General features: G+C 39.3%; 1 protein-coding gene across 1 annotated transcript; it reads left to right on the top strand.

Moving 5' to 3' along the window:
- The first annotated feature begins 19,852 nt into the window (after positions 1–19,852).
- Positions 19,853–21,677, top strand: LOC125236060. The gene is made up of 3 exons (XM_048142749.1): positions 19,853–20,339; positions 20,808–20,945; positions 21,575–21,677. The coding sequence occupies exons 1-3, from the start codon at positions 19,970–19,972 to the stop codon at positions 21,592–21,594; spliced, it is 528 nt and encodes a 175-aa protein (XP_047998706.1). The 5' UTR covers positions 19,853–19,969; the 3' UTR covers positions 21,595–21,677.
- Positions 21,678–21,907: the final 230 nt, after the last annotated feature.

Raw genomic sequence — 21,907 nt, 5'->3', positions numbered from 1 at the left:
GGGAGCGGGGGTGGCCATACTGTACGATAGTACTCTTTATTATACTGTGCTTCTAGACAAGTCTTATATGAGTACCAATTGTGGTAGGGGATAGTGAAAAAATAAGATCAGATCCCTCAGAGGCAACTAATATGGGCGTAGCGCAAGAATCGTCAGTATCTAACATACTTTTTTCACTTCTCCTCAACGACCTACCGGTTGCGATACAGGCTGCCAACATTTTAATGTACGCCGATGATGTTGCTGCTATAGTTACTGCACCAACGTCTGAGAGTCTTCAGCGAGCCTTGAATGAAACGATAACTCAGCTGTCTCAATGGTTCGCATGGAATGGCTTAGCTTTAAATCTCAAAAAGACTCATTTTGTGCATTTTAATCTTTCGGGCCGCATGACCACGCCGTTGATAGTTCATAATTAATGGGAAAATACTTGAACAGGCATCCACGACTACTTTCCTAGGTTTAAAGATTGATCACGGCTTAAAATGGGACCAGCAAGTAGATAAACCGTGTGGTAGTCGGGGCAGTGCATGCTTTGCCTTAGGTCGAGTTGCAAAGTCTGTGGCTCCAGAAGTAGCCCGGACATGCTATTTCGCCACTGTCCATTCATTAATACAGTACGGTGCGGAGCTCTGAGAGGGTATTTCGCTTTCAGAAACGAGCTGTCAGGATCGTTGCTCAGGTACCTGTAGACAGTAGACACTCCGGCCAAAGAACTCTTTAAAAAATAAGAATCCTTACACTCATTACACTGCCTGCAGTAGTTATCATGCAGGTAGCCATTTATGTAAGAGAGAACTTGGCAGCATACAAAACCAGGGGCGGCTCACTCCGCGATTCTATCGCCGCGCTACAAGTACATGTCAGCGGCCGCGAGTTCGCGGCCCATTCATTGGCGACGACCTTCGCGCGGCGCAATAATAGTTATTTGTATAATAGTTATTTATAGAATCATGAACTTGCGAGTTATTTATAGAATCCTGAACTTGCGAGTTTTTTAACACACGAGAAGTAAAATACATTTGCACCCGAGTGTAACACAAAACTTTTCCCCTCACTGTAGCGAGGAAACTACAACGCAAAAAATGCGTTTATCACTGCTTCCAGTAGTTCCACAGGTGGTAAATGATCTTTATTACTAGATTCACCTACTTTTATCAATTTAACGCAGTTCATTTGAATTTATTCAAGGTCAAATTACTTTACCCACTAGTGGATAAAATGTGTTTTTACCCGCTGGTATTAAAGGACAAAACACGTGTTTCCGAGCTAGTGAGGGGAAAAATTCAATGTTGGCTGCTCGCGTGCGGTCCGTTTGTTAATGTAGGTAAGAATCTAGAATGGCGTCATTTTGTGAACATCAAAGGAGTGAGCCTTCTGTACTTATTTATATTATACATATATTCTGTGACAAAACTAACAACATGTGTTCCAAGTACAACAGTCGAAATGCCGGAAATTTAGTAGGTATCGACCGTAAATTGGCGAAATCCAATTTACGGTCAAATTAACACATGTGATGGACCCTGCCGTCTATAATAAATTGCCGCAATATGTGGTTGAAGCGCCTAGTGTGTCGAACTTTAAGTACCTATCGCTTAAATAACTGTCTGGTCGAGCACCCGTTCTACACTTATGACAATTATTTATTACCTAATTAGAAAAATATTTTTGTGCATTTTTTTATGTGAATATTGCCTAACTTTTTGTAATTTTAATCTTCTGTCTATTTATTCTCTAAGTATTATTGTTGTATGAATATTATTTTTTTAAATCAAATCTTGACGTGTAAAATGGCGTTACAAATATGAATAAATGAATATGAGTATGAGTAGTATGATTATTTTAACCATTGAAAGTTTGTACGGAACCCTCGGTGGGCGAGTCCGACTCGCACTTGGCCGGTTTTCTGTAAGAGTAATACCGAATTTATATTAGTGCCGTTGCCCCATACTTCGACACAGTACCTAATGATACTTTCAAAATATGAGAAGTACACAGTTTTTAAAATCTTGGTGTCTGCAATTTTGGAAATACTTTTCAATGAGTAACACGCACTAGCCAACCTTTTGCATACCGTCTCTATCTGGTTATGCCACCTTAAGTATGGATCTAAATCAACTGGGCAGTTCTCAGGTATGACGTTCGGTGCCTGATTTCGGTGCTGATTTTTATTTACTACTTTATTGATATGTCAGTCAATTTACTAAAATCTAGCCTAAATATAAAAAATATTGGTGGTGAAGGCCTCCATTAGAACCTTATAGTTTGTAAGAAATCTGACATTTTAAAATCACCGAAATTATGTATGGGCACTGTAATCAATTTGCGCCACCGAATTTAATTTTTTAAATATTATTCCACATTTCAACTTAATATGTAACTTATTATTCAATTTATTGATATTTTTCATTTTAATTCGATGACAGGTCATGTAAAAAGGCTCATAATCACGCAATTTTACTAAATTTAACATGGTAATATGCTAGTCATTATCCAGTAGAGAATTTTGTACCCATAGAGCGGCTTAATTTGCTTAGAAACATAGTTCTATGTTTTTACAAGGTATATCCTACTATTTAAGTATGAAATATTAGAAAATAATGGACATTTAATCAGTTTACAACGTGGCAATCGAAGTCGGTGGTCACTTTTTTTGATATCGGTCGTCAAAAAATCCACCGAAACCACGGAAATCAACTCCACTGATATCAAATTTTATAGCTTTTTTCGAGATAACTGCAATAGCATGCATGATACAGAGGAGATGTCATAATGACGTAATAACATACTTTCAAGGATTTATTAGTACCTTACATAACGACAAATTGACCTAAACTGTAGGAGTAAATTGATCCACTGAATGTTAAAAAACATGGGACCAAACCAAGCGAACGACTGAGAAACTTTCAAAAAGTCCCCTTTATAAAACGGTACTTCATCTCCTCTACACTGAATGGATAAAACATAGCTAAAACTAACTATATTTGTGCTACTACGTCCCTGATCTATTAATTTGTAAGAGTACTGTCATGTTTAACAAATTACACCGAAATCAGTCACTAGCCCGGGACACATCGTAAATTTGTCTTTACTCGATGAGTTTAGCTAACATATTATTTTTATATAGAAAATATGATAGGTTAACTAACACCTTATACGTGAATATCTATATCAACTGCGATCAACAACTCCATCTTGAGTTATGATTTTTTGTTTTGCAAATTCTGGGTGCGGGACACGCCCACCGAAGGTCATTTTTCGCGTTTAATATTTTATTACTTATATTATACAGATAATAAATAAATAATTTTATATTGTACCAAGTAGTACAGAGGCTAATGATTGTGCCTGAATTAATTCAGATTTTTAGACCAGTCCGTTCTGACGTTTTTTGCCTCGGACACGTAAAAACGCGCCTCCTGAGAAATGCCCAACTCCTAAAAATCGAATACAGTCAGAATTTCTATTAAGTAATAACAATTTTGTTAATGGTTATATCTTGTAATACTTAGTACAGTACTTATCCATATTACACCTTGGACAATGGCGATCAAATGTATGAAAGAGGCGCGTTCATACGCACACAGTCTAAGCTCGTGTAGGCGAACTAAATATGCTTGTTGAGTGAGATATGACAGATCGCTTTTTTAACCCCCGACGCAAAAACGAAGGGGTGTTATAAGTTTGACGTGTCTGTCTGTCTGTCTGTCTGTCCGTCTGTCCGTCTGTCCGTCTGTCCGTCTGTCCTTCTGTCCTTCTGTCCTTCTGTCCTTCTGTCCTTCTGTCTGTCTCTCTGTCCGTCTGTCTGTCTGTTTGTCTGTCGGTCTGTCTGTTTGTCTGTCTGTCTGTGTGTGTGTCTGTCTGTGGCACCGTAGCTCCCGAACGGATGAACCGATTTAGATTTAGTTTTTTTTTGTGTCTGAAAGCTGAGTTAGTCAGGAGTGTTCTTAGCCATGTTTCATGAAAATCGGCCTACTATATAGTAGGGTATGCAAAAACCGGTTTACTTAAAAAACCGGTTAATAACCGAGACTTTTCCTTCAAAACCGGTTAACCGGTTATTAACCGGTTTTGAGGATTTTTAGTAAATGGCCGTACTACGCAATAATTACCATTACCTTTAAGAATTCTGATGTTGATGATATCGTAGCAGGTATTACTTGCACGATGTAGATCATTTTTATCCAGTTTTTGGAAATTTGGTAAATGCGGAAATTGCTAAAAAAGGCTTGTGTGGTTTGAATGTGATCCGTCAGTTGCGTTTTCTAGGCATGTCGCGAAGGTCTACAGCTCCCAGAGCCCCTAGTAATACAAGCAATTGATGTAAGAAAACCAAGATCTCCATTTTTCCTTTCTTTTAAAAAATATAGTTTGAAATATACGGTAGACTCCGGTTACAACGACGCTCAAGGGACCACTGATATTACGTCGTACTAACCGGTGTACCCTTGTTTCGCCGACAAACCTTTCATCGAATATCATTTCATCGACAACAAATCATCGAAAGTTTAGTTCGAGTAAAATTATTTCGAGTAATTTTGTTTCAACTACTATTTATTTAAAATTTTCTTAGTTATTATAAATACTATTCAACTAATATTTCTTCGTCGCTGATTCATTTCAAAGTTCTTCAAATAGCAGAACTACAAAACATCGCAATTCATTTATTCGACGTATTATTACAAAACTTTTTCATTTGTCGTACTAGATGTTTCTATTCTAGGAAACTTCAAATTGTCGATTTTATCGTGACTCATCACATACGTCCATAATTAAACTTTGAACATTGGCTTAAATCCTACATTACAGTAGGTTTGGGTTAGGATAGAACTGCGATGCTACAAAACGATGAACGGCTTTTGAAGTAGGTATAGGTTAGGTTACAACTTTGACCACACTCAAGCATACATACAGAGTAGGTTTAGGTTAGGTTAGAACTGTGATCACACAGAAACAAACGGCTTACCGAGTAGGTTTAGGTTAGGTTAGAACTGCGACCTACACAACAACGAATGGCTTTTAAATTAGGTTTAGGTTAGGTTATAACTGTGACCACACACAAAAACGACCAGCATACATACAGAGTAGGTTTAGGTTAGGTTAGAACTGTGATCACACAGAAACAAACGGCTTACCGAGTAGGTTTAGGTTAGGTTAGAACTGCGACCTACACAACAACGAATGGCTTTTAAATTAGGTTTAGGTTAGGTTATAACTGTGACCACACACAAAAAAAAATAGTTTACAGAGTATGTTTAGGTTAGGTTCGATCTGTGATTTACACAGAAGCAAACGTATTGCAGAGTAGGTTTAGGTTAGGTAAGAACTGTGATCACACAGAAACAAACGGCTTACAGAGTAGGTTTAGGTTATGTTGGAACTGCGACTCTACACAACGAACTTTTTTTAAAAGTAGATTTAGGTTAGGTTAGAACTGTGACCAAACAAACAGTTTACGAATTGTAAAATTTTAGAAAAAACTCATAATTGAAATAATATTATGCGTAATGATTGTATTTAATGTAAAACAAAATGAAATGAAAAAACACGAATTCGAAATACCAAGATATAAAGTATACTCGGAATAACTTATCTACGAAATAAAAGTCTACGGTTTGATTTTACTTGTATCGATTGTTCTACGATATGAACTGTCGATGAAATGAAATTATTTGAAACGTTGTCTTTGAAATAATATTCGAACAAGTGTCTGTCGGCAAGGGTAAACCTAAAATCATTACAGATAATAATGTTAAATTGAAATAGATATCATACACGAAAGAAAAAACCAAAACAACAACAAAAACAACAAATCAAAAATATTCCCTAGTTGTATAGATTATAACGTTGTCAATGAAACGTAATGAATAAATCTTTATTATTACAAAACATTGAATAATTACGTATTTTTGAACCTTTTAATGCCTAATTTTCCAAATTTTGAGAAATAAATACAGTTTCGGTTATTAACCGGTTAGAGACTATAAAAACCGGTTTTTAACAGAGGCCAAAAAGTCTCGGTTAACCGGTTTTTCGGTTAACCGGTTTGCACACCCTACTATATAGCGGTCGGGGGTTTTTAAAAATTTTAATTTTGTGGTTAGGTTATTGATAGGCGTTAACTGTAGGGTAACCGAGAGCGGGTGGGCAGCACTTTCAGCGGGGAGCGGGAGTGATACTGGACGATAGTAGTCTTTATTATACCTCTACTGTATCCATATCGCCCCTCATCAATTCTATTATTCTCAATGTAACCTAATTTTAATGGATCCCATTAAACCAGTTACAACAAATCTTCTCCTGTTTGTTTGAGAGCCATTTACCTACGTGATCCGCATGTTAATGTGTATTTTACACCAATGGCGTACTAAACGACTCGGAAACGTCTTAAATCAGCACAAACAACTTTAATGAGAAAGCTTTCCTGTTCATACCAATTCAATTAAACTGTTTCCTGGGAGCCTGTTCTGTGATAAATTATTTGATACGGTTTTGATATTTATTTATCTAAATATATAAAAAAGAAACTGACTGACTGACTGACTGACATATCAAAGCACACCCGAAACCGCTGCTCCTAGAGACTCCAAATTTGGCACGTAGGTTTCGTATAATTTGTAGAAGAGCACTAAGAAAGGATTTTTCAAAATTCACATCCTAAGGGGGTTAAATGGGGGTCCAAAGTTCAACATTCTAATCTTTCAGATCATATTATATTATTTATATATTCAACCTTAAAGCAGAATAGATTTACCTAAGTTTGAAGTTAAGCAACACACTTTTAGTACGCGGGCGAAGCCGCGGAAAAAAGTTAGTCTTCAATAAAGCGCGTTCGTTGACGCTCCGTAGCGTATGTTTCTTATCCCTCTCTTTCAATCCGTATTGATACAACACAGAATGTTGCCTATCTTGTCTATCGAACGATGAAATATGTTACAAGTGCGGAAAAGAGTGAATCCGAAACGTATGGCGATAAAATATAAATAAATAATAAATAAATATTGGGGACACCTTACACCAGGGACCGGCCCGCTATCCCTTATACGGGGTTTTGTATGGGTATTTCGTTAGGCTTAACTTACCCTACCCTTTTGACGTGATACCCTTTCATTTTGCTTTTAAAGCCCTAACGAAAGCGCTTACCTAAAATAGCCCAATACCCTTTCAAAACCCTTATCATCGGCTCAGCCTAACGCCATAAGGGTGAGCCTTATATTGGGTTTTATTTGCTTTCCCTTATAGATCATATCGTGCGAGTTTAAATCCTGTACCTCGCTCATAAAGCACATATTACTCCGAACGAAATAACATACGATCGTTACCTATGGCGGCACTGTGTGTGATATTTGCGCGTTTCTGTTTAATGTAAACGGCTGTAGATAAAATAAGGTTCAATTTTCAATACCAAATACTTATAGTTATGATAGGCTCCTGCTTTGCTCGGGTGTAACACAGGCAAACGCTGCTTTTTAGGGTTCCGTAGTCAACTAGGAACTCTTATAGTTTCGCCATGTCTGTCTGTCCGTCCGTCCGTCCGCGGATAATCTCAGTAACCGTTAGCACTAGAAAGCTGAAATTTGGTCCCAATATGTATATCAAATCAATCACGCCAACAAAGTCCAAAAATAAAAAATGGCAAAAATGTTTTATTAGGGTACCCCCCCATGTAAAGTGGGGGCTGATATTTTTTTTCATTCCAACCACAACGTGTGATATATTGTTGGATAGGTATTTAAAAATGAATAAGGGTTTACTAAGATTGTTTTTTGATAATATTGATATTTTCGGAAATAATCGCTCCTAAAGGAAAAAAAAGTGCGCCCCCCCCTCTAACTTTTGAACCATAGGTTTAAAAAATATGAAAAAAATCACAAAACTAGAACTTTATAACGACTTTCTAGGAAAATTGTTTTGAACTTGATAGGTTCAGTAGTTTTTGAGAAAAATATGAAAAACTTCGGAACCCTACACTGACCGTGGCCCGACACGCTCTTGGCCGGTTTTTTTATCGGACTTGTCTTGATGAGTACCCGAAGTCTAGCTGATGCTGAACCCTGGCTGCACCTAGGAGAACTCGGGTTTAGTGTAACACAGGCAAACGCTGTTTTCGTCATCGGACTTGTCTTGATGAGTACTCGAGTGAGCAGTACCAGAAGTGCAGTTGATGCTGAACCCTGGCTGCACCTAGGGGAACTCGGGTTTAGTGTTACACAGGCAAACGCTGTTTTCGTCATCGGACTTGTCTTGATGAGTACTCGAGTGAGCAGTACCCGAAGTCCAGCTGATGCTGAACCCTGGCTGTACCTAGGGGAACTCGGGTTTAGTGTAACCCAGGCAAACGCTGTTTTCGTCATCGGACTTGTCTTGATGAGTACTCGAGCGAGCAGTACCCAAAGTCCAGCTGATGCTGAACTCTGGCTGCACCTATGGGAACTCGGGTTTAGTGTAACACAGGCAAACGCTGTTTTCGTCATCGGACTTGTCTTGATGAGTACTCGAGTAAGCAGTACCCGAAGTCCAGCTGATGCTGAACCCTGGCTGCATCTAGGAGAACTCGGGTTTAGTGTAATACAGGCAAACGCTGTTTTCGTCATCGGACTTGTCTTGATGAGTACTCGAGTGAGCAGTACCCAAAGTCCAGCTGATGCAGAACCCTGGCTGCACCTATGGGAACTCGGGTTTAGTGTAACACAGGCAAAAGCTGTTTTCGTCATCGGACTTGTCTTGATGAGTACTCGAGTGAGCAGTACCCGAAGTGCAGTTGATGCTGAACCCTGGCTGTACCTAGGGGAACTCGGGTTTAGTGTAACCCAGGCAAACGCTGTTTTCGTCATCGGACTTGTCTTGATGAGTACTCGAGCGAGCAGTACCCAAAGTCCAGCTGATGCTGAACTCTGGCTGCACCTATGGGAACTCGGGTTTAGTGTAACACAGGCAAACGCTGTTTTCGTCATCGGACTTGTCTTGATGAGTACTCGAGTAAGCAGTACCCGAAGTCCAGCTGATGCTGAACCCTGGCTGCATCTAGGAGAACTCGGGTTTAGTGTAACACAGGCAAACGCTGTTTTCGTCATCGGACTTGTCTTGATGAGTACTCGAGTGAGCAGTACCCAAAGTTCAGCTGATGCAGAACCCTGGCTGCACCTATGGGAACTCGGGTTTAGTGTAACACAGGCAAAAGCTGTTTTCGTCATCGGACTTGTCTTGATGAGTACTCGAGTGAGCAGTACCCGAAGTGCAGTTGATGCTGAACCCTGGCTGCACCTAGGGGAACTCGGGTTTAGTGTTACACAGGCAAACGCTGTTTTCGTCATCGGACTTGTCTTGATGAGTACTCGAGTGAGCAGTACCCGAAAGCCAGCTGATGCTAAACCCTGGCTGCATCTAGGAGAACTCGGGTTTAGTGTAACACAGGCAAACGCTGTTTTCGTCATCGGACTTGTCTTGATGAGTACTCGAGTGAGCAGTACCCAAAGTTCAGCTGATGCAGAACCCTGGCTGCACCTATGGGAACTCGGGTTTAGTGTAACACAGGCAAAAGCTGTTTTCGTCATCGGACTTGTCTTGATGAGTACTCGAGTGAGCAGTACCCGAAGTGCAGTTGATGCTGAACCCTGGCTGCACCTAGGGGAACTCGGGTTTAGTGTTACACAGGCAAACTCTGTCAATAGATATATCTGGTCCTAGTTTGTCTAATTGAACTCTGCTGGTGCAATTTTCATAAATGTGTCTTATTATTCTTATATATGCAGGGTCCACGTTGCACTGGGTCAGAGCGTTCCATATAGAGGAATGTGATATTGTATCGAACGCTTTAGCATAATCAATAAATGCTGTATATAAGGGTCTTCGGTACTCCTGATACTTTTCTATGACCTGTTCCAAGGTGTGTATGTGGTCCATGGTTGAGTACCCGCTCCTAAACCCAGCTTGTTCGCATGGTTGGTGGCTATCTATTGTTTCACTTATTTGTGATAGTATGATTGAGGAAAATAATTTGTATGTGCAAGACATCAGACTGATGGGCCTGTAGTTTCCTATGTCCATGGGGTTTCCTTTCTTATACAAAAGTATTATGTTTGACTGCGTCCATTCTACGGGTGCTGTCCCTGTTTTAAGGATAAGATTAAACAAATGTGCCAAGGGTGTCACTAATAAAGGAGCAGCAGTCTTTAGTATTTCATTAGAAATGTGATCTGGCCCAGGACTTTTTCCAGTTTTCAGATTTTTTATATGTCTCATTATAACAATTTCATCTATGACTGTGACTTCACTTATTTCTGGTAGGCTTAATGTTGATGGTTCTTGCTCTTGACTACTGTAAAGCTTCCTTTAAAAGGTTGTAGCAGTTTCAATTATCTGATTTCTAGATAGTGCAGTATTATTGTCTGAAGTTAGCAGCTCTGTGATCCAGTTTTTATGTGTTCTGAGTTCTTTGTAGGCTTTTTTTACACTTCCGTCAGTATAAAGGTGTTTTTCAATGTTTGACTCTCTATGTTTTTTATAGTCTTCTTTTATACTCTTACTCACAGTTTTGTAGATGTCGCTCAACTTTGATTTAATCTCTTTTGTTTTGGGTTTGGTATTTTGCAGCTCAGTTCGCTTTGCTATTAACTAATACACAAACCCGCAATAAACAAAGCAACTGCTTTGTGCTGTCAGATAATATGCTTTTATGTATGTTATGGCTAGCCTTTTGCGAATGTTTTAAACTTGTCTGAATGCATTTTATGAGTTTATCATGATACAGTTGTGCTATTTCATCTGGTGACAGAGTCATAAGTGGTTGTCTTTCTACTTCAAGACTGTCCAAGAAACATTTTTTCTCAATATCTGTCTGTAGAGTTTTCAGAGTACTATTTCTATAGTTGTATCTGCTTTTTTTCGGATGTTTGAGTGACCATGTAGCTCGCACTAGTCTATGGTCTGATGAGAAATCAATTTTGTTAATAATTTCAATGTTGGTTATACTATGTTTCTGGTTTGTAAGGATAAAATCCACTTCGTTTTTTGTTTTTTCATTTGGCGCGATCCATGTCCATCTTCGATTTGGTTTTTTCTTGAAATATGTGTTCATGATGGCCAGGTTTTTTTCGAGGCAATAATCTATCAAAAGTTCGCCTCGCCAGTTACGGGAACCATAGCCATATTTGCCTGTGACCATATGCTCTTCTGGTTGTGGATGTCCAATCTTGGCGTTGAAGTCGCCCATTATTATGACATTTTTTCCCGCAAGCTGGTATGCTTTTTCAACGGTTTCATAAAAAATCTTCACTTGGTCATCCTTGGCTTTTTCAGTTGGAGCATATACCTGTATGATAGAAAGGTGGAAATTGTTAATTTCTATGTTTAATAAGGCAACTCTCTCTGATAATCCTTGAAATTTTAATATATTATTTTTCAAGTATTTCTTTATTATGAATCCTACTCCATACAGTCCTTGGGTCTGGCCATAATAGCATAGAATAAAATCATTATGTTCTTCGATTGCTGTTCCTAGTCGTCTGACTTCCGAGAGACCAATAATGTCATATTTTATTAATTTTAGACTTTCTGAGAGTTCTAGTAGTTTTTCGTAAGATCTAAGTGTCCTAACATTATATGTTCCAATATGTAGTATATTTTGTTCTTTATTTCTGAATGCCTGTTTAGAAGATTGTTCAAAATTATTACCTTGAGTAAGGGATGATCTTGTTCTCATTTTTTGTGTATGCGTGGGTGTCCTTGGAGGGTGGTGGTCTAGCTCTCCCTCGGGGACCAGCCGTGGTGGGAGGCGGGGGCAGAGAGGGGTTCTTGTTACGCGTTTTTTGGTTCACTGTCATTATGATTTGGGTTCGCTGGATTCACTGGTGTCGGGGGGTTTTGCACTGTTGTATAGTCCTGCATGCTAATCGGAGTTGCCTTAGGCGCCGTCATATAGTCTGTAATTGTGTGTTTGTTTCTCTTTGTAGCTTGGGGGTTAACTTGTGTTGCTGGAATATTTTCCTTGTTTGAAGTCTGCCGGGGGGGCGAGTATACCGAGTTGATGGTTCTTTTCTTGTGGCTATAGTTATGATGTTCGCTGTTCTGGCTTGATGTGTCTTTATTTTTATTTTTTAATATTATAAGCTTGTCCTGCCTAATTATCACCCTGTTGCCCATGTCTCGCTCCTTCTTTGCCTGATCTTGGAGTTCTCTTCTTTTTTCCAGTACTTTTCCGGTAAAGTCTTCTTTAATGTAGTAATTCGTACCTTCTAGGTTTTTCTTCTTACGGAGGACTTGTATTTTCTTGCCGAGTGTAGTGAATGTGATGACAACAGGCCTGACGTTGCTTCTTTTCTTGCCAAGTCTTCTTAAGGATTCTATGTCAGTTTCGTGGCATTTTACTTGCATAGTGTTGTTTATAGTACGTAATACAGTAGTTTCTAAGTCAAAATAGCTTCTTTCTTTCTCTTCCAGGCCGAACAAAACTATATTTCGCTGCCTTAGTCGGCGTTCTATTTGTTCGATTTGGTTCTCCTGAAGTTCCAATTTGTTTTCCAGGTTCGATTGTTTCTGTTCAATTAGCACTAGTCTTTCGTCTAATTTGTCCAAAACTTGTTTCGCAATACAGTCCCCCAGTGATTTAAATTCTTCACTTTGTTTAAACTGCTGAGCCTGTATCGACTTTAGCATTAATTTCATTTCCTCCATGGAGTCCATAGTTGCGAACTGTCAAATTTGTTTACGTTATCTCTGATTTGCCAATATGGTCGACAGCACGGTATTGTAGTACCTCTGTTTTACCGACAGTTTTGATTTGCCATGCGTACAACAGATGGCGACACCAGATATGGCTTGTTAGCTGTGAGTGCTGTGATGTTAGTTGATTTATGGAACCTGGAATTTTGTCTTCGTATTTACGTACAGATGGCGTTATGAACCACTTTTATTAATAGAATGTTTGTTAGATGCCTAATGAATTTTCTCTTATAATGATTTTGTTTCAATAATATATTTACTGTTCATAGATTAACATTATAATATAGAAATATTTCATGCAATCTCAAGTTAGGCATAAAACATAATATTAACTGAACAAAAATCTTACCAGAAGTGAATATTAACATCAAGTAGTTAGAACACATTTATTAATTTGCCATACATGAAACACTTTATTTGTGTCTAAAAAAATACGTATGTATATCCATTTGAATATCAAAATTAAGTACAGTCGATTTCACTAATAGTAACACAGGGAATAAAGAGAATACTGGAGTTCCAAGCGTCCATAGACTGCGGTAACTACTTACTATCAGACGCGCTGTATGCTTGATTTCCACCAGAAAAGTATTTCTGTTTCAAACGATCTTCATAGAATTCACAACAATCAACAGAAATAGTTTGACAGATTCTATGGTACTACTCAACTCAACCAAGTACCAGTCATAAAGACGAGTCTCAGATATTTCACGATGACAAAAACAGCGTTTACCTATGTTGCACGAAACCCGAGTTCCTCTAGGAATAGCCCGAGTTCAGCATCAGCTCTACCTTGGTTACTGCTCACTCAAGTACTCATCAATACAAGTCCGATGACAAAACAGCGTTTGCATATGTTGCACGAAACCCAAGTTCCCTTAGGAATAGCCAGGGTTCAGCATCAGCTCTCTACCTTGGTTACTGCTCACTCAAGTACTCATCAATACAAATCCGATGATGAAAACAGCGTTTGCCTATGTTGCACGAAACCCGAGTTCCCCTAGGAATAGCCAGGGTTCAGCATCAGCTCTGCCCTGGTTACTGCTCACTCAAGTACTCACCAAAACAAGTCCGATGACGAAAACAGCGCTTGCCTATGTTACACCAAACCCGCGTTCCCCTGGGAAAAGCCAGGGTTCAGCATCAGCTCTACCTTGGTTAATGCTCACACAAGTACTCATCAAGACAAGTCCGATGACGAAAACAGCGCTTGCCTATGTTACTCCAAACCCGCGTTCCCCTGGGAAAAGCCAGGGTTCAGCATCAGCTCTACCTTGGTTACTGCTCACACAAGTACTCATCAAGACAAGTCCGATGACGAAAACAGCGCTTGCCTATGTTACTCCAAACCCGCGTTCCCCTGGGAAAAGCCAGGGTTCAGCATCAGCTCTACCTTGGTTACTGCTCACTCAAGTACTCATCAAGACAAGTCCGATGACGAAAACAGCGTTTGCCTATGTTGCTCGAAACCCGAGTTCCCTTAGCAATAGCCAGGGTTCAGCATCAGCTCTACCTTGGTTACTGCTCACTCAAGTACTCATCAATACAAATCCGATGACGAAAACAGCGTTTGCCTATGTTGCACGAAACCCGAGTTCCCCTAGGAATAGCCAGGGTTCAGCATCAGCTCTGCCCTGGTTACTCCTCACTCAAGTACTCACCAAAACAAGTCCGATGACGAAAACAGCGCTTGCCTATGTTACTCCAAACCCGCGTTCCCCTAGGAATAGCCAGGGTTCAGGATCAGCTCTCACTTGGTTACTGCTCACACAAGTGCTCATCAAGACAAGTCCAATGACGAAAACAGCTCTTGCCTATGTTACTCCAAACCCGCGTTCCCCTGGGAAAAGCCAGGGTTCAGCATCAGCTCTACCTTGGTTACTGCTCACTCAAGTACTCATCAATACAAGTCCGATGACGAAAACAGCGTTTGCCTATGTTGCACGAAACCCGAGTTCCCTTAGGAATAGCCAGGGTTCAGCATCAGCTCTACCTTGGTTACTGCTCACACAAGTACTCATCAAGACAAGTCCGATGACGAAAACAGCGCTTGCCTATGTTACTCCAAACCCGCGTTCCCCTGGGAAAAGCCAGGGTTCAGCATCAGTTCTACCTTGGTTACTGCTCACTCAAGTACTCATCAATACAAGTCCGATGACGAAAACAGCGTTTGCCTATGTTGCACGAAACCCGAGTTCCCCTAGAAATAGCCAGGGTTCAGCATCAGCTCTACCTTGGTTACTGCTCACTCAAGTACTCATCAAAACAAGTCCGATGACGAAAACAGCGCTTGCCTATGTTAAACCAAACCCGCGTTCCCCTGGGAAAAGCCAGGGTTCAACATCAGCTCTATCTTAGAAACTGCTCACCCAATTAACTCATCAAGGCGAGTTGGATGACGAAAACGGCTTATTTTTATGTTGGCAATTAACGTTTTCAATGTGTAATGATAATGGTTAATTGTATTGATTTTCGGCCAACACTGTATATTTACATGCATACATACATATTTACATATTTATATATTTATATTCATACATACATACCTACATACATTCATACATACCTACATACATTCATACGTACGAACATACATACTGATCTATGGGCGACGATGATCATTTACCATCAGGCGATCCATCAGTCCCTTGTCTCCCAGTTCATTAAAAATAATTTCTAGCCGTGTTCTACTTCTATCCAACGAAAACATGTTTCGTTGCAAAATTAAAAATGGGGCGCATAGTGCGGAGTGGCAACAGCGCATTTTCCTTCCTGTTCTTACACTAGCTTAGATTCATAATCCTGTCTCTTTCACGCAAGGCTCGACTACGCTTCAACAAAAGGGAAAGCCTTATAAATAGCGCTTAAAATAAGGGTAACCCTTATTAAAGGCTTGCAAGCCGTATCGGATAGCGGTAAGCCAATGCACAGGGCTAGCTTTATTGTTTTGCTAAGTTTTTTGTAAGGGCTAGTCAAATGAATGGGCTTGCAGTTCGAAAGGGAGAGTCTCTCGTTTGGGTCGTCCTTACGTTAGGGATTCCCAATGAAAGGCTTGTAGCGCGGAAGGGGTTGTCCGGTCCCTGCCTTACACAGACACAGACCAACTTAGCCCCAACTAAGCAAAGCTTGTACTATGAGTGCTAAGCGACGATATACATACATAGAAAACATCCATGACTCAGGAACAAATATCTGTGCACATCACACAAATAAATGCCCTTACCGGTATTCGAAACCAGGACCGCGGCTCAGCAGGCAGGGTCACTACCGACTGAGCCAGACCGGTCGTCTAATAACACGACCAAAGGGAGTGTTTTAAATCTACACGAGTTACGATTTCCTCTTCGTACGGGTTTCGTACGACGTTTTAAAGTACGTATGGCCATTTACATTTTTGGCATAGTTGCGCTCATTGCCTAACTAACAACTTGAGTTGCAGGCGTCCATAGGCTACAGAGACCACTTTCCATCAGGCGGACCGTATGCTTATTTGCCACCAATGTAGCACCGAGTGCAGTATACATACATATAATAAAAGCGTTAAAGAGCTGGTGCGGTATTACAAAACAGGCTAATCCTGATTCCGATAGTTATTACAGAATCGGAATCCTGAAAAACAATGTTGCTTCTAGAATTCCGTGTGTTTGGAATCAAAGTGGCAGAGACCATAAGTTATGCATGATTTAATAGCAGGGTCGGTCTATAAAGTAACATCTATATATATAAAGTAACGGCTATAACAGCGTTGAAAAATTTCTGCACACTATAGTTGTGTGAAAACATACATACATAAATACATACATATAATCACGCCTGTATCCCATAAAGGGGTAGGTAAAGCACATAAACTACTATGTTTCAGTGCCACTCTTGGCAAAAAGGGGTTAAAAGAAATCCAAATTGTGACACTGCAGTGACAGGTTGCCAGCCTCTCGCCTACGTCACGCCACGGGTTAAATTGTGTGAAAACAGGATCTAAAAAATAAGGTCATGAAAAACAAGATTTTTATCACAATTATGTCACAATAATTACCTACCACATTTTTTAGGGTTCCGTAGTCAACTAGTTAGGGTTCCGTAGTCAACTAGGAACCCTTATAGTTTCGCCATGTCTGTCTGTCCGTCCGTCCGTCCGTCCGTCCGTCCGTCCGTCCGTCCGTCCGTCCGCGGATAATCTCAGTAACTGTAAGCACTAGAAAGCTGAAATTTGGTACCAATATGTATATCAATCACGCCAACAAAGTGCAAAAATAAAAAATGGAAAAAAATGTTATATTAGGGTACCCCCCCTACATGTAAAGTGGGGGCTGATTTTTTTTTCATTCTAACCCCAACGTGTGATATATTGTTGGATAGGTATTTAAAAATCAATAAGGGTTTACTAAAATCGTTTTTTGATAATATTAATATTTTCGGAAATAATCGCTCCTAAAGGAAAAAAAAGTGCGTCCCCCCCCCTCTAACTTTTGAACCATATGTTTAGAAAATATGAAAAAAATCAGGAAAGTAGAACTTTATAAAGACTTTCTAGGAAAATTATTTTGAACTTGATAGGTTCAGTAGTTTTTGAGAAAAATACGGAAAACTACGGAACCCTACACTGAGCGTGGCCCGACACACTCTTGGCCGGTTTTTTTTTTCTTATTGGTCCGCAAATGCTGTGAAAACATTTTTTACTTTGGTACATCATGGATACGTGATATATATTTCCAACCATACAAAAATTATGAACACTCAAGGGCCAGAAACACATTTCCTATCACAGGTAAGCAACCATGTCATTACAAAATAAATGTGACAAACTCGACCGCTACACAAATGTTAACTTATTTCTTCTATCTAAATATAGTTCCGTAAGTATATTAAAACCTGTTAAATGTACTCCAAAACAGGCGTAGCTAGTTAAACATAAATTCAACGGAAAACCTTTTTTTCACTCCAACGCTAACAACCATTATCAGCACGCAATGTACAACAAAACACTTCTCTCTAGGCACCTAGCCAACGTTACAACCGCTTACGCTAAGGTAGTTCTCCCTATCGCTCTTTCTGTAAGGGAAGAGTTGTAAATGAATCCATACATCATACATCAGTAAATGCAAGTTATTTGTAGTGACATCTAACGTCATTCACGCGTCAATCACGCGTCAAACAGCTTAAATTATCAGTACCACTACTCGACACTATGTGCCAACAGTGTTGCGTCTACCAAATATGTAATATTAAAACAACTTATATTACAAGCAGGAATTGAAAACTGAGTACTGATTAATACTATTGTAATATTATTTAAAAATTGTTGAGAATTAGACTTTTTGTTTGTCACGACATCGACAAGTAGCAGTACTGATAATTTACGCTAGTTGACGCGTGTATGACGCTAGATGTCACTACAAATAACTTGCATTTACTGATGTATGGAGTTACAACTCTTCCTTACTTATTCATCTATAGGTGCGAAAGAGAAAGACTCGCCAGGTAGCGTCAACGATTGTCACCTAGTGGCTAGGCCGGCAAAATTGCCTTAGAAATAAGGTACGTAACATGAAACAGCGTATCTCCAAAGTCGTGCTCTTTTCTGCTCAACCAAAAAGGCTAGAGTATAAAGTTTGTAAGTGAATGGTGCAAATGTAGAGGTTAGGGTTGAAATATTTTTTTTTGTATGTTTTATTCATGGGCAATGGCCACGCGAAGAAAATACGTTTACCTGAAGGCTGATAACAACTAATGAGAGCGTTTATTATACGAATTTTGCAGCTCAAAAGGAAGAAGATAATTTAGATAAAATAATTGAGTGAAGTATATTTTAGGGTAACACATTTTTCAAAAGAATAATGGTATTGTGAATCATTTTTATTGCTGTTTTTTTTATTACGAAAGGTGATATACAGACAAGGGGATTCAAACCTACATCAGTTGCATCCGTGTATGTGTAAATAATGCTCGAATGATCGTATCTTTAGTGTGTTTAAGAACGTAAAATAATATAACCTACACACCAAGGATTATTTAAATAGGATTTACCAACTTCATACTAAGAATCAAATTAAGTTCAGCCGCATACGCCGTTAGGAGAATCAGGCAACTGACTAATGTTGAGACAGCTCGCCTAGTGTATCATAGTTATTTTCACAGTGTAATGTCATACGGTATTCTGGTTTGGGGCAAAGCAGCTGACATACAGACTATCTTTGTATTACAAAAGAGAGCCATTCGTTCTATTTACAACTTAGGAACACGTGAATCAGTAAGAGAACTCTTCAAAGAAATTAATATCTTAACTGTAGCTTCCCAATACATTTATGATAGTATAATTTATGTTGTTAAGAATTTAGACTGTTTCACTAAGAATTCTGATATCCATAATTATAACACTAGAAACAAAAATAAGCTTGCCATAAAGAAGTTTCGTGTCCGTAAAGTACAGAAGTCATTTGTTGGGCAATGCATTCATTTTTATAATAAGTTACCTGACACTGCTTTGAGATTACCCCTCCCAGCTCTTAAGAACTACTTAAAAAAATCATTGATGTTAAAGGCTTATTACAGATTCGAGGACTATTTGACAGACAAACATGCATGGCCCGAACCAGAAACTACAAAAAACGAATAGCAATTAAAATAATTGTATTATGTATAGAGGACACAGTTCAGATAAGAAAGCACATCAAATATTTTATATTTTATGTTGTGTAGGTAAATTACATATTTAATGATATTGAGATTCATATTATCTTTTTCTTCTATGACAATTTGATATGTTTTCTCTGAAGAAGAACGACGTATTATTAAGCAATAATATAATTTATTGAAATTGATTTCCATAGAGTACCTAGTCTGTTCATATTCTTTGATGAATACTTTTGCATGTTAAATTGTATGTTGTTATTTAATGCATGTTAATTATAAGATGTAATGTTTTGAAAAGAAGTTGCCCGCCGAGTTTCTTGCCGGTCCCATAGTGGATACCCCCCTCCCAACTGAGGGGGGACTGAAATCTTCTCGAGGCTGAGGCGTAGGGTTAGAGCCGGCGTAGCTTTATTTGACGTTCATATGCGCATTGTAATTGTTGCAGAATGTATCGCGCGCGCGTGGAAAGGAGCGACAGAAACAAACAAGTAACGTTTGGGTTTGAATGTACTTGTCAATGATTTTGTTTCAGAAAATTTGGTGAAAAAATATAGTAAATTTAGCTTGTTGTGTGTGTGCACGTTAAAAGGTTATGCATGGTGTGGTGTTTTAAAACATGGAGAAATCCGAAGAAGAGCGTCGTGCGCTTGTAGCGCGCCGGGGCGCTAAAAAAGCAGCGCTAACGAGGATTAAAAACAAAATGGACTCGACCTACGTCAATGACATCGAGATGTTGAAATTGATGATAGAGAGGGCCCAGGAGGCATTCGATGGCTATGAGCAGCTCACACTGGATGTAGGAGACCAGGAGGATCCCGAACCCATCGAAACCACATACTTCGAGTGTGTCGCCGCGATGCGAAATCGCATCGTAGAGTTGTCTGGACCTGGACCCACCTCTTCAGACGCTAGATCGGTAGCGCCAGCGACGCCCCACGTATCTTCTAAATTAAAATTACCTAATATAGAGATGCAAACTTTCTCAGGTAAATACACCGATTATAGACCTTTTATTGAAATGTTCAATGCCCTTATTCATAATAATGAAGGTTTTGACAGTGTGCAAAAGCTTTTTTACTTACGAAGCTTCCTAAAAGCTGAAGCATTTGATTTAATCAAAAACCTACCTGTCATAGGTCAAAGTTATGCCGAAGCTTTAAGAATTTTAGCAGATAGGTACGATAATAAATTTAGAATCATCAATGAACATATAAATGCATTGTTTGAATTGCCTATGCTAACAAAATCGAGTCATAGTGCCTTGCGCTCACTGATTTCTGTAACTAAACAGCATTTAGCTGCACTAAAGAACCTAGGTGAGGCTATAGAGAAATGGGACAGCATTCTCATTTGTCTGTTAACTAAAAAACTTGACCCAATATCCAACCGTGAGTATCATTTACGTAGGGATTCTTTGATGCAACCATCCTTAAGTGACTTTTTGATATTTCTAGAAAGTCGGGCACTTGCCCTAGAGAACAGTGAGGGACAGGGTGATACAGCAAGCGGTGCTGCGAGTAAGGTAGCTGTAGCTAAGGCAGCTTCATCATCGTTTGTCACTACTAAACCATCCCAGGACTGCCTATACTGTGGTAAGCAACATAAATTATATGCATGCCCTAAGTTTTCTCTAGTTCCAATATCTGAGCGACTTGAGTTTGTTAAGGAAACAAAGCTTTGCAAAACTTGCCTTAACACTCACCCAGGAAAGTGCAAATTTCATTTTAAGTGTAAGGAGTGCAAGGAAAACCACAATTCATTGCTGCATGTAAATGAAGAGAAGCCATCAGTATCCTTGGCTAGCGTTAATAATGAGCCACTGGTGTTGTTGCCAACGGTTAAGGTCAAGGTGATTTCCAAAAGCGGGAAAGAGATCATTGTCAAGGCTATGCTTGACTGTGCATCTCAGAATTCCTTTGTTACAGCAAAGCTGGCAAAGGAACTAGGTCATCCGCTCTCACCTGGAACTACTATAACTGGTGTAACTTTAAATGATAAATGCATCAAACATAGTTTGCAACTAGATATTTTCTCATGTGTTTATCCATTTAAAACAAATGTAAAACTGTTAGTGGTAGACAAGTTTACCAAGGAAATGTTGCCACAAACTGAAATTGATATTTCAAAAATTAAGATCCCTGAAAATATAACATTAGCCGATGACTCCTTTCATATCCCGAGCAAGATAGATATTTTATTGGCTGCAAATATCTTTTTTCAGTGCCTGTTGTCGCAGCCTGAGGAGCTGCGCGATCCTGATGCCGCACCCAGCTTGGTACACACACAGTTTGGTTACATTGTAGGAGGTGATGTTCCATCTTCTATTATTAAGCGACCTGCTGTCACTCTTTTCTGTCAAGAATGTCAAACTGATATACGTGATACGATGTCCAATTTTTGGCATACAGAAAAAGTACCTGAAATATATGCGGAACATACATCTGAACAACAGCAGTGCGAAAAATTGTTCACTGAAACTGTCAAACTAGAAGATAATCAATTCACAGTTTCTTTGCCATTGAAAATACCTATCTATGATGTGAACAATACATTA

Source organism: Leguminivora glycinivorella, chromosome 18 (genome assembly GCF_023078275.1).
Source record: "Leguminivora glycinivorella isolate SPB_JAAS2020 chromosome 18, LegGlyc_1.1, whole genome shotgun sequence".
Lineage (NCBI taxonomy): Eukaryota > Metazoa > Arthropoda > Insecta > Lepidoptera > Tortricidae > Leguminivora > Leguminivora glycinivorella.
Note: the sequence above shows the minus strand (reverse complement) of the source record. Positions and strands in the feature narration are given on the sequence as shown.

What these genes read in the sequence shown, in the direction of transcription:
- LOC125236060 (XM_048142749.1), top strand. Translation starts at nt 19,970, where the DNA reads ATGGAGAAATCCGAAGAAGAGCGTCGTGCGCTTGTAGCGCGCCGGGGC. An exon ending in AGAGATGCAAACTTTCTCAG is followed by an intron (nt 20,340 to 20,807) that starts GTAAATACACCG and finishes TGATATTTCTAG; the next exon opens with AAAGTCGGGCACTTGCCCTA. An exon ending in CCAGGACTGCCTATACTGTG is followed by an intron (nt 20,946 to 21,574) that starts GTAAGCAACATA and finishes ATCTTTTTTCAG; the next exon opens with TGCCTGTTGTCGCAGCCTGA.